Source organism: Rutilus rutilus (assembly GCF_951802725.1).
Source record: "Rutilus rutilus genome assembly, chromosome: 12".
Classification (NCBI taxonomy): domain Eukaryota; kingdom Metazoa; phylum Chordata; class Actinopteri; order Cypriniformes; family Leuciscidae; genus Rutilus; species Rutilus rutilus.
In genome coordinates, this window is record NC_140217.1 from 19,873,650 (window position 1) to 19,894,054 (window position 20,405).

General features: G+C 38.3%; 1 protein-coding gene across 1 annotated transcript in view; it reads left to right on the plus strand.

Moving 5' to 3' along the window:
• Window positions 1-19,055, plus strand: part of ccdc40 (coiled-coil domain 40 molecular ruler complex subunit) — a 76,155-nt gene extending 57,100 nt beyond the window's left edge. The window contains exons 12-20 of the mRNA XM_084425230.1: window positions 1,718-1,963; window positions 2,144-2,357; window positions 4,476-4,645; window positions 5,267-5,358; window positions 6,626-6,746; window positions 15,766-15,954; window positions 16,641-16,799; window positions 18,162-18,299; window positions 18,659-19,055. Coding sequence (XP_084281356.1) covers window positions 1,718-1,963; window positions 2,144-2,357; window positions 4,476-4,645; window positions 5,267-5,358; window positions 6,626-6,746; window positions 15,766-15,954; window positions 16,641-16,799; window positions 18,162-18,299; window positions 18,659-18,763 — 1,434 coding nt within the window. The 3' untranslated portion in view covers window positions 18,764-19,055. The remainder of the gene's footprint in view (window positions 1-1,717; window positions 1,964-2,143; window positions 2,358-4,475; window positions 4,646-5,266; window positions 5,359-6,625; window positions 6,747-15,765; window positions 15,955-16,640; window positions 16,800-18,161; window positions 18,300-18,658) is intronic.
• Window positions 19,056-20,405: the final 1,350 nt, after the last annotated feature.

A 20,405-nucleotide genomic window follows, 5' to 3' on the forward strand; every position in this document is an offset into this window, starting at 1 on the left:
GGTTGTGTGCTGGCTCTACGGGCGTCGACCACTCGAGGCCGAGGCTCTCAACGGCCTGAGAGAGCAGACGCGTCAGCTCTGACTCAATGCTGGCCCGTTTACCAGACGGCTCACGGGCAGGGGGTGCGAGATCCACAGAGCTCGGATAATCCTCACTGCCTGATGCTAGGATAGAGCAGCTGTCCTCCTCCGCAATTTCCACATCATCAGATTCATCCGCGACCGAAATGGCGGCAGACAGCGGCCGTTGTCCGGGGGTGATCGACTCGAGTGAAGCGGGCGGTGAAGCTGGCGGGCGAACCGGCGAGCTTGCCTCGGGAGGAGGTTCAGGGCCTCGCTGAGCGCGGCGCTTCTTACGGCGCGGCGGGCTGGGGTGCAGACTCGTGAAACTGTGCTATGCGAGTCCTCAGAGTCGCCATAGACATCAGCTCGCAATGAGGGCATCCGCCGTCAGCGAGCGCGAGAGCTGCGTGATCTTCTCCCAGGCAGGAAACGCAAATAACATGGCGGTCCCCGTCGCTGAGAGGGGCTCTGCACGAGCCACAGAAGGTGCGAGGCATCTTAAAAAAGACGCTCGGCTCTTTTAGAGAGAAAAGTGTGAGTCGCGGGGCGAACACACACTAGCAATGAAAAGGATATAATGCACCGGATAGCGCAGCAGGAATGTCAGCAGAAGGCGGCGCGGCCAGCGGCTTCGATGCAGACTCGTCCCGCTGAAAGGCTTCTTCAGACGGCGCGGCTTCTCTCAGGGTCCAGCGATGCGTGAGCTCCGCTGAAGAGATGAAAATCAGTGAACCAGCCTCTCGACGCTATATTTATAGCCCTAGGCCACGCCTATTTCGGCGGGACGCTATGCAAATGGGCGCGAAGCACCCCCATTGGTCAAGGCGTCAAGAGCGCCTTCTCGATAGGCTGCTGCAGTTGCCGCAGGGCAGCCAATAGGCGCGCAAGCTGCCTCGCCTATGTCTGTATGCTGCTGCAACGCGTTTTGCATTATATAAAAATGAAGGATAATTTTTGGCTTCAGTATCTCGCGGAAAGAGACTTTCCCCCAAGCGTAAGTTCTTACGCAGTACGAGAGAACCTCTCGTAAGAGAACAAATATTGAGATTTTTTTTTTTCAGCATAAATGAATGGCAGTACAACAAATACTACCATGATGTATAAATACTTTACAATTTAATCCATCATTATTATTTAAACATTGTAGTAATTACAACCAAGTATATTAAAGATGTTATCTTTTTCAACATTGCTGCCTTCCTGGTGCCCAATTTGAGAATGGCGCTAGCAATGCCGCAAGAACTGATAAAATGGTTTCTTTGAATGCAGTCTAAGTGTCACAGGTTGTCGTAGGCAAAGGAGAGGTTTTAGGTGAGGATCTAAAAGCAGCAGTTTTTATTATCCAAAACAAAAAACTGTGGAACACTAGAATGCAACAGGAGCACAGGAAACAGAAAGTGCTCCTTTGCAGAAAAGCAAACCAACCTTGACAGTGACAAAGGACTAAGAACTGAACTAAACAGGGTGTATATATATATATATATATATATATATATATATTATATATTATATATTATATTTTATCATATTATATTATATTATATTATATTATATTATATATATATGACCATGATTTTGAGGTGTAATATGACCTGAATGTGTTCTTGACAGGTTTCATAAAATTCAAACTTGTGCATTGTATGTGATTTCTTAGGAGGCTCAGTTAACTAAATTGGAGAATGACATCAACACAGTAACGCTGGAGGGGCAAGAGGTGGTGACACATCTGGATTCTCTTGTTGCATTTCAAGCTGAACTTGAGCAAGAAATGAGCCAGCGACACTTGCTGCTGTCTTCTCGCGAGACAGAGATTGCTAAACAAGTCACAGAGATTGAGCGAAAGCAGGCCACGATCAGCATCTACAACAAAAAGATCAAGGAAATTGTGTCCAGTACAGGGGTTAGTCCACACATTTCACACTCAGTTCATGTTTTAATGTATGGATGCTTTGAAAAAGACATGGACCTCCCTTTTCTCTGATGATTATAAGCCATAGCATCCATCTAGACTATTGCATTTCATATTGTAGTTACTGTAGATACTGCATATTTACACTGTCAAATGTGTGTGTGAGAGCAGCATGAAGACCTAGGTCCTCTGGAGATCCATGCAGCCACCTTGTCTAAGGAGCTGGAGGAAGTTGGTGCTGACATTAAAGAGCAGCAGCAGTTGTGGCTTTGGCAGCAGGGGGAGTTAGTGAGATTCACTCAGGAAAAACAGGCCCACTGCTCTTCTGTACAGATCCTACGATCACAACTCACAATACTGCAACAGAGCAAGATCAGGAAAGAGAGTAGGTACCACTTTTCACACATACACACTGTTCTCAAAGACTCTGTAAACTATTTCTGCACCACTAGTTGTATTAGTATTAGTATAATAATAATAATAACAGATGACTATACATTTCCTTACAGGTAGTAGTTACATTCTGTGTGGTATTAAAAAAAGCAGCATAAATTAAATTTAAAGGGATAGTGTTAATAAATAAAAAAACTCACCTTTATTCCAAACCTTTATTACTTTCTTTTGCATAATATATTTCAAATTAAAAAAAAATTCTATACAGTTAAAGTCAGTGGGCTCCAAACCAACATTCGACCCCACTGACTTTCATTGTATGGACAAAAAAAACACTGAGACACCCCATAAAAATATTTGTGAAATATTAAAGATTTACTGAACAGAGAAAATTAGCATGAGAGTGCAATTCCAAAAAAGCGCAGATGGGAGTGGAAAGTTCAGAGCGTGATCTACTGACGACATGCAAATTAAAGAACACAGACGCAGCCGGATCATTTCCATAATGACAAACGCAATCTACCTGTTAGCGTATGATTTAAGACATGCTTTTTTGGGGAGGTAAATAATGGCGCATAGATGAGAAACATTAAACGCATATTATATTATTTAAATTATATATACATTTAGTTTTTGCCACCGTCTAACTCACAAACAAATTACAAATACAACACATGTAGGTCTTCCTCAACTGTTGTAAGTTTTGGTTTATCTTGCGCTGACCAATGTATCACTTACTTATACTGACACCTACCAACGTGCATGCAGCATCATGCAAAAATAAAGGTTTACAGTAACGGATGCGACTGTTAATGCGGTATTCGTAATGACCCATAATAGATTTATTACGTGTGTTTCCTAGAATGGGTAGTTTGCGTTATCAACAACATACAGTATCACTGGTATTACATAACATTCAGTGACAGATGCCACTCAAATACTGACTACATATTTGAAAAATATTACCGTTTTGTAAATGTTAATTGATATTTAAAAATCACAAAATTAGGCTATTTATTTAGGATTTTGTGTCTCAATTACTTCAGTATAGCTGGTCAACTCATCTGTCAGTCACTACTGGAGGTGCCACAACATATGTTCTGCAACATTGGCAGTGGCACATAAGTGGCAATCCATCGGCACGTCACAAGTTTTATTGTCACATGCCACTATCCACTGGCAAGTCACAAGTTTTAGTGGCACATTCCACTATCTACTGGCACATGCCAATGAAAATTGGATGTGCCACTGGATGTACCACTAAAGGCCCGTTCACACCAAGCACGATAACTATAAAGATAACGATAAAGATAACTATATAGGCGTCCAAAGCAACGAACGATAACGGTCTTTTTATTCTAAGCACGCGCGCGCCCGCCCCATTTTAAATGCGCGAGACCTTTAAATTAGAATGGATTCTGATTGACTGTCAGTGTTTTATCGTTTGACAGCTGGAAAAAAATCGTTCTGAAAGTGATCCCAACGATATCGTTCCTCATATCTTTATCGTTATAGTTGTGGTGTGAACTCTGTTATTCTTTAATATGGAGAACGATTTTTAGAATTATATCTTTATCGTTATCTTTATAGTTATCGTCCTTGGTGTGAACGGGCCTTAAGCACAGTGATTAAGCCAATGATTTCTGTGCATAAAATGCCATATGCCACTTAATGTTAATACCGCTACTGGCCTTTTCACTTCTAATTCTAATTAGCAGTGTTTGCTGAAATGCTGAGTAATTCATGGTCTGTTGAAAGTACTTTGTTAATGCTTTTACACTTTTAAGTTTCCTTTTAATGTTAGATGGTTGAAGGGTGAGTAGAATAATGTCACTTCATTGAATGCAGTTTTTTTTTTTTTTGCATTCATAGAGCAAGCCTTTCACTGATTGTTTACAGTTTAATGGAAGTTGCTCCCATAATTTGCGCAAAGTTTCATGCGGCGTAGGAAAAAGGTGGATAACTTTAAGGTTATCAAGTGCAGACCTTTTTACCATTTGTCCAAAGAGAACAAACAAAGCTCAAAGTAATAAAATGAGTCTGATAAATAAATACATTATTGATATCATCCTCTGCGTATATGTGTGTTGGTAATATTTATTTATATAAGGTGAGATGGAGCAGGAGCAGCGCGAGCAGACAGATCTGGATAAACAGATCAAAGCTCTCATGGCAGACATGGTAAAACTGAACTCTCTGCTCAGTAAAAACAGCGATCTGAATCAAGCCCTGCAACAGAGCAATAGTCTGATGGAAACAGAGTTCAGACAGAGACTCAAGGTACAACTCTACACACTGTGTAGCTTAATGTGGAAATTCAGGCCTTTTCCTTATACACTATTTTTTTCTGTATTTGTCTGTTCTTATTCTTTTCATTTCATCATCTGTATTGTCATTTTCCCGTGCACACACCCTACAATAAGAAAGAACTGATATTCCTTTGGGATTTTGTCCATTTACTGTATAACAATAAAGGGCTTTTTTTTTTTTTTTAATTTTTTTTTTATGTATACTAGATAGTAAATACACAAAAGATCAGCAGTTATGTAAATACTAATCAGTAGTAATGTAAACACAATACAACATATGTTCTATTCTATAACACAAGTGCAACTTGGTAGAATATTTATCAATGGAAATTTTGAAGTTTAAACAATAAATTATTTAGTTTCCCATTCTGTTAAAGCAGAGTTTAATTAGGTTATCACCTTATTCCAAGTAATCCTGAAGACCTTGATTAAGTTATGTTTAAATAGGTGTGGGGCTAAATTCTGCAGCACAGTGAACCTCAGAAGTTAGAGTTGAGAATCCCTGATGTAAATAGATATGTAATTATCACTCACATGATTTATTGTTAAATATACATTTTGAACAGTTTATTTGTATCTATGTTGTGTGTAGGAGGCCGAGAGGGATTCAGTTGAGACTCAGTTGAAGCTGGAGAGGTTAAACGAAGAGAAAGAGAGACTTATCAACAGCCTAGTGGAGGCAGAGTGAGTCACACATGCAGGAACACACACACATACACACTTGTTTTGTTATCTTCATGGGGATTAACGGTATTTAAAACATGTTGGGTTTCCATGTTTTATGGGGACATTCCATAGACGTAATGATTTTTATACTGTACAAACTGTATATTCTATCCCCTAACCCTAAACCTACCCATCAGAATACTTTCTGCATGTAAACATTTTCATTAAACATCACTTAGTATGATTTATAAGCTGTTTTCCTCTCACCTGCCACCTTTGTTGGGGACATTTTGTCCACATAACCTGGTTTACCGGGGCCACACACACACACACACACACACACACACACACACACACACACCCTGACTGAGTTTCAAAATCTGGTAACACTTTACAATAAGGTTCCATTTAACTAGTTAACATTAGTTAACTACATTAGTAACAATGACAATACTTCTAAATATATTAATCTTAGTTAATGTAAATGTCAACACTTACTGGTACATTATCAATATCAAAAGTTGTATCTGTTAATATTATTTAATAGGCTCAAGCTAAAATGAACAGTTTTTATTTTTATTTTATTAACTAACATTAACAAAGATGAATAAATTCTGTAGCAAATGCATTGCTTGTTAATGGTAGATATGGCATCAACTAATATTAACTGATGGGACCTTATTGTAAAGTGTTACCCGAATTCTAATTAAATGCCTACTTAGAGAACTAGGGCTGGGCGATATATCGCATGACATTGTTATGCGCATCTTGTCAGTAATGCCGGTTCCTTGATTAGTAGTAAATCGCCATCACCTGCTTTCAGATGGAGCGGCATTTACTACACAGAGCCGTAGTTCACTGACAAGCTGAGCCATATCGCATTAATTATCACAGACGCATCGCCTGCGATAATTAATGCAATATGGCTCAGCTTGTCAGTGAACCATATGTTGCACTCTGTGTAGTAAATGCCGCTCCATCTGAAAGCAGGTGATGGCGATTTACTACTAATCAAGGAACCGGCTTTATTGACGAGATGCGCATAACAATGTCATGCGATATATCGCCCAGCCCTATATAGAACAACAGAGAACAAAAATGCTGTTTCGGTAGGCAGCTCACTAGGTTTGAGATACAGCCATACACACAAATGCACATTCATGTGAATTCTCAGAGCATTTCCATAATGTATAGAATCAATACTGCAGAGCTGAACAATCAATGTTGTGTAGAGTTAATGAATGGGACTATATAGCTGTTTCCACTGTTTTGTGTATGTGTTAAGGCATCAGATCATGCTGTGGGAGAAGAGAACCCAGCTTATGCGAGAGACTCGTTCTGCTATAGATTCAGACATCGGACAGGGAGACATACGAACCATGAGAGCAGAGATTCACCGTATGGAGGTGTGTGTATAACTTAGAAAGATTAAAAAAAATTCAATAGCCACGTTTTCAAAACTCTTTCAACTCTCCCAACATGAATCTTGGTCAATGTAATTTACAAAAAAAAAAAAAAAAGTTTAAACAACAACAACAAAATCCTGAAGCAATAATAATAATTAGAAAACAACAACAACAACAAACAAACAAAACATCAAAAAACATCTAGGATAATGCCGTATGTGCAGTATTGGAGTCGCAGCTGTGCAGGAGGAGGCCTTTCTATGTGGAGTTTGTATATTCTCTCCATGTTGACGTTGTAAGTTTGCCCGTAGATGTGAGTGTGAATATAAATGTGTGTGAGTGTGTCATCCTGTGATGGATGTCAAGGGTGTTTTCCAGCATACGACCGAGATGCTGGGAAAGGCTCCAGCCTCCCCACGACCCTACAGGACAAGTAGTTTGGAAAATGGATGGAATAGATGGATGGATGTACAGTACTGTGAGGGTTCTAGTCCTCCCTCTCTCTGCCTCTCTTCTTTCCTCATTTGTCTTCTACAATATTTGACAAATATTAAAAACATGTGAGGTAGAACTTCAGTTCAGTGCTGAAAATACTGAAAATAAATATTTAAGCATAAATAAAATAATTACACTATTGCACACAGTAGCAACAAGCAAGCAGCATAATAAAGTGCAAACTATACTATACTTAATTTTAAAAGTAACCAACTATTTACAACCTAGTCATTTAATGCTTAGGCCTAAATTTTAGTGCACCTAACTTAATCTATTGTAGAGCAAATGGCTTTCCTAAGAAAATGGCTTGTCCTCCATTTTAAACAAAACAAAACCGATTTTAAACCAAATATATTCTCAGTTTATTATGAATTAGGGACTGTTAACATATCGCGTCTAAAAACGTGTGGAAAGCACGGCCGCGCCGCTTTCTCCTTTCTACAAGCGCTTGCGGACGTGGCGTCTGTCGTTGCTATGCAACCATGAACTGCGCTCTCCATGATGACGAGGAAGTAAGGATTAATTTATTTTTAGCCCTTTACGACTACATATATTTATGGAGATGTTGTCATGGAAAGGTCAGTTGTTTTTTGTCACATGACCTGCGTGCGCTTGCGGCATTCTGAAGTTTAGATGTTTTCATCTCACCATGGCATAGGAGCGTCTGGACAAACGAGCGCGCTGCATTGCATGCGTGTCGCAACCGCGTCGCTTCTTTTATGAGCACACGTCCAAACCTCAGCCAGGTGGTCGCTGAATAAAACTCCCACAAATATCACGGAATCACGGAACAACGTCGGCATTATTTAATCCTATGACCAGTGTTCGTAACAGCTGCCATATGCATATTGATAGCCTCAAACTTAGCTATTTGCAGCTCCTCCATGGCAATATTTCAGCTAAGTCAAACAGTTAAAAGATGCTTTGAAAGTTTAAAACTTGCCGTTGTCTTGAAGAGGCTTCCAGCACTCTGCTTGTGTGGGAGGGGCAGTGCATGGGCTGCACGTGAACTGCAGCGTCTCCAGCAACACAGAGCTGCCTGCGGACGCCTGTCTGTAAATAATGCCGGGAAAAAACTATCGGTCGAACGCAGCAGCCGCGTATCGGCCGATGCCGATACACGTAAAACCCGCAAATATCGGTCGATCACTAATCCTTTATGCACTGATTTATAAATTATCAACTATAAAATAGATCAATAGGTTACTGTTCGTAACCCCGGTTCTCTGAAACATCGAGTGGAGAGATCCGCCTATGGGAAGGGCATTCGCACCGCACCTGACCTCTGCAGAAGCGTCCAATTGCACCAAGTCTTGCATGACAGACAGAAGCACGTGTCCAATGCCAGGTAAGGGACCCGCACCTGCACGTGCTATCTTTCCTCAGTTAGCATATTCACTAACTGCGTGCTCCACTTGATGTTTCAGAGAACATGGGTTATGAACAGTAACCTATTGTTCTCTTTCATCTCGTGTTTGAGATCCACCTCTGGGAGATATGGACAGCTCCCTGATTGCCCAATACACTACAATGAGGCCCTGAAAGTCAGAGGACGGTCACCTGGAAAGGCAGTGCATAGCACGTCATTAACCCTCTGGGGTCTAAGGTGTTTTTGGGGTCCTTGAGATGTTCTGACATGCCCTGACATTTGTGCTTTTTTCAGTTGCTTATAAACATATTAATGGCAAAAAAAAATTACACACTATTTAGCACAAACAGGGCTACCATTATATGTGAGCAACAAGAATGTACATGTCTGCATTTTTGAGAGAATAATGTTTATGCGTGGTTATTGAAAAAACTAAAAACTAAAGTTTCTGAAATAAGGCCATAAAACACATACTAAATATGTGCCAATAAGACTTTTGTCTAATAGATGTCATTGCCTAGTGTTTTTTCTTCAAAATGATGTGAAAATCACCCTGCCTAATCATTCACATAACATAATACATTGATTTGAATTTTGCAAAGCACTTTCTGTTTGGAAAGGCAATATGGGCGGAGTGGGCGTCACAGATCATGCATATTTAGTGGTTCACACCTTAGGAGACAATGGGGCCTGCATACTTAATTAGCCATTCATTCAGGTGAGTCACTGAGCCACAAGAATGCAAGAGCAACAGTTGGAAGCATCTCAATTCTTTTTTATTTTTCCACATATTGTGCTTGCAATTTGGCCTATAATATCCAAGGAAAACATGTCTAGTAATTGTGCAGTTAATTCTCATACTGTATTTTCAGTTTTGGAATATTTATCCTCTCCCCAAATTTGTCACTAATAAAACACAATAAAAATTATTTAAAGAAAAGGCTTATATTTACCTTTTAATAGTTTGTTTACATCTACCTTGTAAATATATTTTTTTTATTAAAAAGGTTACAATTACAACAACAATTCAAGTGTAATCTTTCTTTGTAAAAACTAAAGTATACATTTTATCATACATATTTCAAAGTTAAGGATTTGATTGATTATTTGATTACTTTATTTTTGACAAAACATACTATATTTAACATGAGCAAATATTGGCAAACAAAAGCTTATTTGAGTTGGCAGATATTTTACAGTAAAAATGTATAATCTATCCAAAACTAATCAACGAAATGTTGTCTTTCATATGTCTGTAACATAGGTCTTTCATTTTTATTATAAGAAATATAAATGTTAATTTGCAGTTTAATACGTTGCTTATACAAATACATTTTATTTCAACATATTTCAGTCGATTTTTACTCAGTATAGCAATACAGTTTGCTAAAACCGAAACATTCATTCACAAACAGAAACGCCTGACTGTAACGTTGTTTTTATGAAATATTAGGGCATATAAATGTTAATTTTCAGTTTATTACGTTGCTTATACAAATAGCCTACATTTTATTTCAACATATTTCTGTCGATTTTTACTCAGCTCAGTATAGCAATACAGTTTTCTAAAACATCATCATTCATTCACACAGAGACGCAATTTAAATTTAAACTGTCTTTTTGCGAGCTGTGATAAACAGTGCGCATCTCTGCGGCTGCCATTCATTCATTCACAGAAACGCGATTAACTTGAGAAGGAAAAAAAACTTACTACATATTCGGATCCTCTCTCCTGCAATACCCGCACTGTCTCTGAGGTAGAGTTTCCATTATTATTATTCCTCACTAGGGCTGGGTATCGTTCAAAAAATTTCGATACCAATACCGATACCGATACCTTGATTTCGATACCGGTTCCTGAACGATACTTTTTTCGATACCAATTTTATGAAATCCATTTTAACAAGATTACATAACACATTAACTCAGAAAAACTTTGGTTTTATTTTTTCAGTTTGACTCATGCTCCTTAGTCAGTGCACAAAGGAACAAAAAAAAAGCACAAAGGAACAAAATATTCCTTATACATACATATACATAAGGAACAAAATATTTTTTTATAAAGAGCTCATGCTCACCAAAGCTGAATTTGTTAAAAAAATACAGTAAAACTTGTAATATTGTGGAATAGTATTACAATTTAAAATCTTATTTGAATACATTTCAAAATGTAATTTTTTCCTGTGTTGTCAAAGCTGAATTTTCAAAATCATTACTTCAGTGTCACATGATCCTTCAGAAATATGAAAACAGTTTTTGGAAACTATGATACATTTTTTCATGATTCTTTGATGAATAAAAAATTTAAAAGAACAGCATTTATTTGAAACAGAAATCTTTTGTAACATTACACATGTTTTAAGGTAATTTTTGATCACTTTAATGCATCCTTACTGAAAAAAAAATTCTGACCAACACATTTTTGAACGGCAGTGTACATTCAGTAAATTGCAATATAAGCACTGTCAGAGTGATCAACAAGGTATCTCTTCATTTACCAGTCAAAGACGGAGCAACTTTCTGCTCTTATGTTTACTCCGTGCACTGTCAAGGGCTTCATCATATCTGTCGCGGTACCGGTCTTTGCAGCAATTATTTTACCGCAAATACTGCATCGCGCGCTGTTGGCATCGAGCCTGGAGAAATGTAGCCACACTTTTGATCGACTTTTCCACATCTTTAGGGTATTGTGAGTGTGTGTGCTCGCGTCTCATTGAGTATGTGCGCGAGTTTGTGTGTGTGTGCTCGCGTCTCATATGAGAATGTGCGTGGACAGTTTGTGTGCGCGCGCGCGTCTCATATGAGTATGTGCGCAGAGTTCCGCGCGTCTCGTGTGTGTAGAGTTTGCGTGTATGTGCGTGAGCGACTTTAGGCGTGTCGTTGTGCATTTCATATGTATTTGTTTGAGCACTGACGTTGACGAGTTAACCCCTTAGGTATCGAAATCTGGTACCGAAAAACAAGTCATTTTTCGATACTCGATAGTATCGAGGCAATTCGGTCGGTACCTAAAAAGTATCGAACTCGGTACCCAGCCCTATTCCTCACAGCGCTGCCAGATGGTGTAAACACGTAGGTTACAATGATATGATTAAACTTGTGCTTCCTCGAGCTGATATGGGGGCGTTCACAGGTTTGCCTCAGTAATTTGCGTTTGAATAGCGCGCGCTCTCCGTGGGCGGAGTCACATTACCTTTGAATGAGCTCTAATTAGCTCGACTGGAATCGCTCTCTTTTAATACAGATTTCACAAGATGAGAATATTTGTTTTTTATATAAATTACCTCATTTTAAAGAAGAGAATTCAAGCTTCATGCCTGTGTGACTGTATGCCTGTTTGACTCAGTATTCGCTGAGTTATTGTTCATTTTCGGACGCGTTTCAGAATGGTCTTCACTGACAGAGAGAAGGCAGAACTCGCATCACGTTTATTTTTCTTTATTTGGCAAAAAGCACAACAGTTTGTTTTTATTGTGAGTATACACAAAAATAATACACATTTAACCCCCTGAGGTCGGCGGTATCGCCGGCGATACCAGCTCGCTTTTTTTTATCAGTGTAAAAGAAACTCAGAAATACTCTGTTGACTTTGATTTTCCATAGGAGTTTCATACATCAATCGATTCTGTTAAATGTGTATTATTTTTGTGTATACTCACAATAAAAACAAAGTGTGGTGCTTTTTGCCAAATAAAGAAAAATAAACACGAAGCTAGGTTCTGCCTTCTCTCTGTCCGTGTAGTCCATTCTGAAACGCGTCCGAAAATGAATCATAACTCAGCGAATACTTCTCACACAGGCATGTGAGTTATGTCTTTATGAAGCTTGAAATCTCTTCTTTTAAATGAAGTAATTTATATAAAACACAAATGTTTTCAACTCATGTAATCCGCTTGAAAGCAAGGAGAGTTACCGTTTTTCCTTCTCCCTTCATTATCTCTAAATGAGCTGCGGCCGCCCCGCCCCCGGCGCGATTCACATGTAAATAGTTTAGGTGATCTAGTATGCATCGCATACGCCCCCCGATCAATGCCATAAAAACACAGTTTCTATCAGACTTACTGATAGTTCATCGCGTTTTGAGTATGGCACGCTTCTCCGGTAATAAAGACGCCCTTCAGATGATTCTGGACAGCGCCGGGTTGTTTCCTCAGAGGAAGATTGTAACAGACGACGAACGGCAGCATATTGAAGAGCGAATTCCGCCGAGGACACAATTTCGGAGTAAGTTTTACTTAAAAGTCTTTTGTCTTTTATTTTTCCTGTTCGCATTTATGAGGAAAAAAAACAATATTACCTGACAGTTCTCCATTATGGACGCGAGCGCTCTAAGCACTAAAATACTTTCAAACATTCACAGAGACCTCAAAACAGAAAGTACAAATCCTTTCTTTAAAACGAATTTCGTTTTGTATCAATTGTATCTTAATTTTAATAATTTTTTCATTAACAAATTTCCTGGATTTAAAGTAAATATAGGCTAGCAATCACAACATAAGGTCTGAATGGGTTAGATTTGGGTACAGTTTTTACTGTAGAATATACTGCCACATCAAATAAGCTTTTGTTTAGCAATTTCTATATATAAAATAGCCTACTATTTTTGTCAAAAATAAAGTCATCAACTAAGATGTTAGCTGTTCCAATGTTGGCTATATTCAAAGTAATGAATACATAGATAAAATGTAGGCCTATAATCTTTTTTTTTTTACAAAAAAAGAGTACACTTGAAATATTGTTGAAATTGTAATTATTGTTGTTGTAACCTTTTTAACTTTGACATATGTATGATAAAATGTATACTTTAGTTTTTACAAAGAAAGATTACACTTGAATTGTTGTTGTAATTGTAACCTTTTTAATAAAAATATATATTTACAAGGTAGATGTAAACAAACTTTTAAAAGGTAAATATAAGCCTTTTCTTTAAATAATTTTTATTGTGTTTTATTAGTGACAAATTTGGGGAGAGGATAAATATTCCAAAACTGAAAATACAGTATGAGAATTAACTGCACAATTACTAGACATGTTTTCCTTGGATATTATAGGCCAAATTGCAAGCACAATATGTGGAAAAATAAAAAAGAATTGAGATGCTTCCAACTGTTGCTCTTGCATTCTTGTGGCTCAGTGACTCACCTGAATGAATGGCTAATTAAGTATGCGGTCCCCATTGTCTCCTGAGGTGTGAACCACTACATATGCATGATCTGTGACGCCCACTCCGCATATGGCCTTTCCAAACAGAAAGTGCTTTGCAAAATTCAAATCAATGTATTGTGTTATGTGAATGATTAGGCAGGGTGATTTTCACATCATTTTGAAGAAAAAACACTAGGCAATGACATCTATTAGACAAAAGTCTTATTGGCACATATTTAGTATGTGTTTTATGGCCTTATTTCAGAAACTTTAGTTTTTAGTTTTTTCAATAACCACGCATAAACATTATTCTCTCAAAAATGCAGACATGTACATTATTGTTGCTCACATATTATGGTAGCCCTGTTTGTGCTAAATAGTGTGTAATTTTTTTTTTGCCATTAATATGTTTATAAGCAACTGAAAAAAGCACAAATGTCAGGGCATGTCAGAACATCTCAAGGACCCCAAAAACACCTCAGACCCCAGAGGGTTAACAGAATCGATTGATGTATGAAACTTGCTTGTAATATCAAAGTCAACAGAGCAAAATTAATTTCTTTTGAACTGAACTGAAAAAAATCCAGCAAAACGCGCGGGCGCGTTTGTCGACCTCAGAGGGTTAAGTAGCAAACCACACAAAGTGAGGATGCAACACCAGCAACGAAGAATAACATGTGGTAACATGCATTCATGAATAAACCTGACCACACTCATAATTATGAATTAAATCATATATATGCGCTTATCTTGCTCCTCAGTTGAGTTCCCCAGCTGGCGAACCCTGCTGAGTTCCTCCACCACCCTCGGCAGTCGGACGTGGCGACCAAAGGTTATGATCCCTACGGTTGATCTCATATGTGTATTCTTCCACGGTACGGCTCCCCTGTCGGCGAGCCCTTGTCTTGCCCTTGGCAGAGTCCGCTCTGCCATCCCTGCTGGTGTTGACTCCCTCATAACTAGGCCGGAGCCGGCTCAGAGACATTCCATATGTTGCACTGCCCTAATGGCCAGTCCATATGTGTACCTTCCATTTGATACCTCCCTTCGGTCAGAAAGCGTGCCCTTTCTAAGTGTAAAGGGGCGCTGCACGCTTTCCCAGTGTTATCCAGTAGTCTCACTGAATGGGTTATGCGGTGATCGACTTTTCTCGGCGTAAAGCCCTGTCCCATCTTCCGCCCTAGTAGGTGCAGGGGGATCAGGTGGCTTACGCGGAGTGCTGGAAGGGTGTAGCAATAGTGGCACTTTGGTGGGGATCCCAATTTGTTGAACGTGACTGACTGAAAGGGAACGTTTCAGTTACGTATGTAACCCTCGTTCCTTGACATTACGTCCTGTCGCTACAGTTGCTGTACCACCGCTGAGCGGCCGGTCACCGGCTCGGCTCCAAATCGAAAACCTGAAATGCAAGCACACCCACTTCCGTATTTACACCCGCACTGCGGGTGGAGCGTGTGATGCAAATCTCGCATGCCAATATCCATTGGCTCGTTTAGTTTACACTCGAAGGTGATTGGGCTCTCAGGCGATTCCCAATTCGTCGTTCTGATGTAATGTCTCTGTTCCCTCCTTCAGGGAATGAGGGTTACATACGTAACCGAGATGTTTTCACTTTACTTAAATCCATTATTGATGCGTCACTCACAATAAGTATTTATAAGAAAACAACACAGCTATTAATAACAATATATTCACTTATTTGACAGAAATAAATCTGAATTATTAAAAAGTCATTGTAACTATAATATAATAACACTATAGCAATGCAGGTTGCATTTTTATAAATACATTCATGGAACCATAAGACTGATTCACAGTTTGGCTTTTGTTTCACTGAATGTGTGGAGAGTTTTGAAAATGTGGCTTTTCAGTTTTGACCGATGCTTGTTTGCAATTGAAAAAAACTGTAATATACAGTAATACTGTACAGAATTACAAGTACAGTTAAAGTAATGTACATTAATAAAAAAGTGTGGTTTCAGTCTGAATGGATCTTATGTATGTGCCTAGGTTCGTCATGCTCAGTTGATGAAGCAGCAGGAGAAATTGTTGAGAGACATGGAGTCAGTAGTGGCCAGACGTGAGACTATAGCTGTTCGGAGTGAGGCTCAGGCACGATCCGACCATAAGCAGCCCACACACAGCGACTACCACAACACTCTCCAGAGCCTCCGCCGAAAGATTCTCCAAACTAAGAAGGTGTGTGTTTGAATCAAGGTTATTATAGTTTAGACCTTTTATTTTACTTTGAATAATTTCATTTATTTATTTATTAATTTTGTTTAATATTTGTTAGTTTTTACTTAATTATTTAATTTTTTTCTAGTTTCAGTTTACTTTTACTGCTTTTTTTTTAGTAGAGTTGCTCAAGTTAAAATAGTTTCTGAAAATGATTAAATATTTCTGGTATACTTGACTGTATTTGGTCAGTGGTGGCATTCAAAATATTACAAAATATTTTTGCTTAATGACTGGTAAACTATACAATTGACCATTGTCCCAACCAACTGATTTTCTTTGTAGCTTTGTAGAGTTTTGAGCACAAATCAATATTTATTGTCCATTTATTTATTTATTAGTAAATAGCAATGTAATAAGTGTGATAATTTCATATATATTCAAAATGTAAAAGAAAAATAATTTTAAGTTATTTAAGTTAATTAATAAAATTTAGCCATGAAAATGTCTTTTTGTCTAGTTTCAGTTTTCCAAATATTTTGGTTTATGTATTTAGTATTTATATATTTAGTTTCAATTAAATGTTTTTTTCAAGTAATTTTTTGTTCAGTTTCATTTTAGTTAATAATAACAGTGTATGACCTTTTATTTTTTATTTTATTTTTTACAAAATATCTCTCACTGTTGTGTATTGTGTGTGTGTTCAGCAAGCTGAAGAGTGTGATGGTGTTATAGCTCAGCTGGCGGAGAGGCAGGGCTCTTTGACCTACAGCCTCCGAGACAAACATGTGCATCTCAGTGACCTGCAGAATACCAGAGTGGTTCTCACCCAAGACCTTAGTGCGCTACAAGAAGCCAAAGAAAGAGTCAGTGCATCCACCAACAGCATACGTCACACACTTGCGAACTGGACACCATGTGGACACCTTTTGGAGGCTCACAGCTTTATAAGCCAGTTATATTATGGTTAAATCAACCTATGTAGAGCAATTTTATTCTTCATAAACGTGGCGTCAGAGCGAGTGTGTTTACATAGACTTTATATTTACACAGATAATCACAATCGCAGAAAACATCGTATCACACAAATACAATAAAATTCAATAAAGTATGGAAGTAAAATAATGACAAATGTTTTTGAAACAAAAAAGCTTGTTGAATTGCACTACTTGAAAAAATATGCATTGCATTAACCCTGCTTGCATTTTAAAGCATTGTATTTTCAGGGCTTGCATTTTTATGGGCTGAAATTCAACATGGTTGTACCTTGTTCCCCAGTTCTGCAGCACAATCCCCAGTTCTGCAGCACAGCGCCGCAATATAAAGTTAAGAAAACTAAACAACCGAGAGAAATGTCTACTACCTCAGATTTAACGTTTGATCTGTACATCAGTATCGGGGAATAACATAATCTAGGTCACGACAGATGTACAAAAGTAACAGTGAAGACTTCAATGTAAACAGCTTTTGTGTCTTTATCAGGTTTTCCATATGATAATCATCACAATTCATCGCCCTGATAATAATCACAAATAGCCTACTGCTTGCTCCATTTCTGTAATTCAACGAATGAATGAGTCTCTCACCCGTTGCTCTATAGTTTTCTTCGTCAACAGCCGCTTGCACCCCCTGCTGGTGAGGCCGACTAACAGCTATGGAGATCATCAATCGGCAATCTACTGATATTCCTGCCGTTCCCGGATGTCAGATGTTGAATTTTCTGTCGAATCTGAACCACTGAATTTGTGGAAACGAATTTGTAAAGCGAAATAAAATGGACCGAAAATTGCCGGTCGAATATTATAGGTTGTATTTTTAAACAGAATGAACATTTTGGAAGTGAAATCTGAAAGGTGAATATGGATTATTGAATTTTTAATAATGAAAACGTGTGTGAATGTTTTGAATTGAAATATTCACAGCTTAAATTTACAACCATGTTGAATTTCAGCTCATAAAAATGCAAGCCCTGAAAATACAATGCTTTAAAATGCAAGCAGGGTTAATGCAATACATATTTTTTCAAGTAGTGCAATTCAACAAGCTTTTTTGTTTCAAAAACATTTGTCATTATTTTACTTCCATAAAAAAGACATTAACAGTTGTGGGCAGGGGCTGAACGTACCAAAAGGTTGGGTTGGGCTGGGTTTGCTCATAAGACAGGGGTCCACCTACTTCTTGTACAGATGCCTTAAACAAATACCCCCCTTTTCTTCTCTCTCCTGTAGAATATGTCTCGTCTGCCTGTGCTACAGGGTCGGGCGAAACACCTGCAGGCTGTTAAAGAGGGAAAGTACACTCCGATGGCAAGTGGAGACATGGCATTGGAGCTGGCTACACAGAAACATGAAGAAAGATTGAAAATGGTCAGTATAAGATCCACTGAAGATTCTCTGATAAAGTAAATTAACTATATGGTACAAGCTGATTCCTGTCGCTTCTGCAGCCAATACGCTTGTTGATCAACATTTAAATAGCTGGTTAGCCTTTGCTTTAGAGTTTAGAACTTTCAGAGTTCCTCTGACATTCAACATTTAGATTTAGAAGCTTACGGCAAGCAAGGCAAAAGTTTTGTGATATTATCCACATTATATTATCTATTAGCTGAAGTAAAACCAATGGGGCAAAGTGGAGAAAAGCAGAAGCTTGTGATTGAAAAAAAACTGTAAAAAAACAACAAAAACAAAACAAATGATGCTAATTAATTCCTGCACTCTTATCTCAGGTCAGCTCCATTATTCAGAATTTGGCTGAAGAGTACCCTCAGCACCACAGCGCTCTCCACAGGATCAACCTCACATTGGCAGAACACCTATACAATGGACTTTAGGGCCACCAATAACCCTGAAATACGTATTACATTAAATAAAAGACATGTATGTACATACATACACGTTTGGCAGCTCTTGTCCTGGTTAGTACGAGGTCTGGTTTATTATAATGACAGCGATAGAGACTGAATGTCTGTTATGGTAAGAACGTTTTTATCAAGAGGTGGGTGAAGGATGTCTTCAGATATAGCAAAACAGTCCATGTTAAACTAACTTTAATGAATCAGTGTAAACACAGTTGCAACCATATTTGTGATGGAGTATCTTGAATAAAATCTCTTTTGAACAGTTTTCCCTAAATTTCTTATCACTTAACCTTGATTTATTTAAATAAATAAAAAATCCATAGGATATATACAAATGATAAGGGTCAAAGAGCATCTACATTAGTGCAATGGCTTCTGAAATAACCCTGAAACAAAATTGAACGCTAAATTACAATAAATTAGAAGCTCACGCCACGGCAAAAGATTTGTGATATTATCAGTAGCCGAAGTGAAACCAATGAGGCAAAGTGGAGAAAAGCAGAAGCTTGTGATTTCACAAACCAACAAAACAAGACTAATGATCCTGGGCGGAGCGAAATTAACCACAAATGACAGATGTACAATATTGTCAGATCCATGGAAATGCATTTTTTTTCTTTTTCTTTTTTATTATACAATTTTCTTGTTGTACAATTCCTCAATAATTATTTTAAATGTGATTTGTTTTGACATGCATTAGAACTCTATATTAACATTAATAAGAATATGCTTAATCTTTTCAGTTACGTCATGCCAGTAGTAATGTTATGTTCTTTGCACTAATACTGTATTCCAACTAGCAGCGCCCTCTTTATATTATTACAAAAATGTCTAAACAGCTATCTATGACACATGTAAAAAAAGAAAAAAAAGTCTAGACAAATTTGACAGGACAACTTGGCACGTTTGTCTTTTGAAAGTAAACTAACAGATAATTAGGATTTGCAGGAGTCTGCTCGTGGATCGATTGCTCCGGTCTGCCTCGCTGTCTTGCTGCCATGTGGTTTGCATCTGTAAGCTCCGTATAGCTTTCCGTTTTGAATCTCTATTTACTATCATTCCTTGTTGTTTATATCGCTAAATATATCGTACTCATCAACCAGATATCTGATAGTATCTAATTTTGTCTGTCACATTGATCTGATTTCGCTAGCTTTAATCTAAATCACTATCGCTCGCAAAACGCGCTAGCCTTCCGCTAGCCTGTTAATCTGCCATCCGTGTTTGCCGTCTTTTTTTCCTCTCACGTGCTCGCGCCTTTTCGAGTCCATCAAACAACTGTGGTGAGTAGGATTAATCAACAAACACGGTGAGTAATTTCTTCTCCTATTATTTACATTTACATTTATTCATTTAGCTGACGCTTTTATCCAAAGCGACTTACAATTGCTATATATGTCAGAGGTCACACGCCTCTGGAGCAACTAGGGGTTAAGTGTCTTGCTCAGGGACACATTGGTGTCTCACAGTGGATTCGAACCCGGGTCTCTCACACCAAAGGCATGTGTCTTATCCATTGCGCCACGCCACTTATTGTCACTTGCACTTCATGTCACATGTGTAGTATAGCCTTCTCTGTCAGCGCAGAGGGCTTTACATGTGATAAATGCAGGGA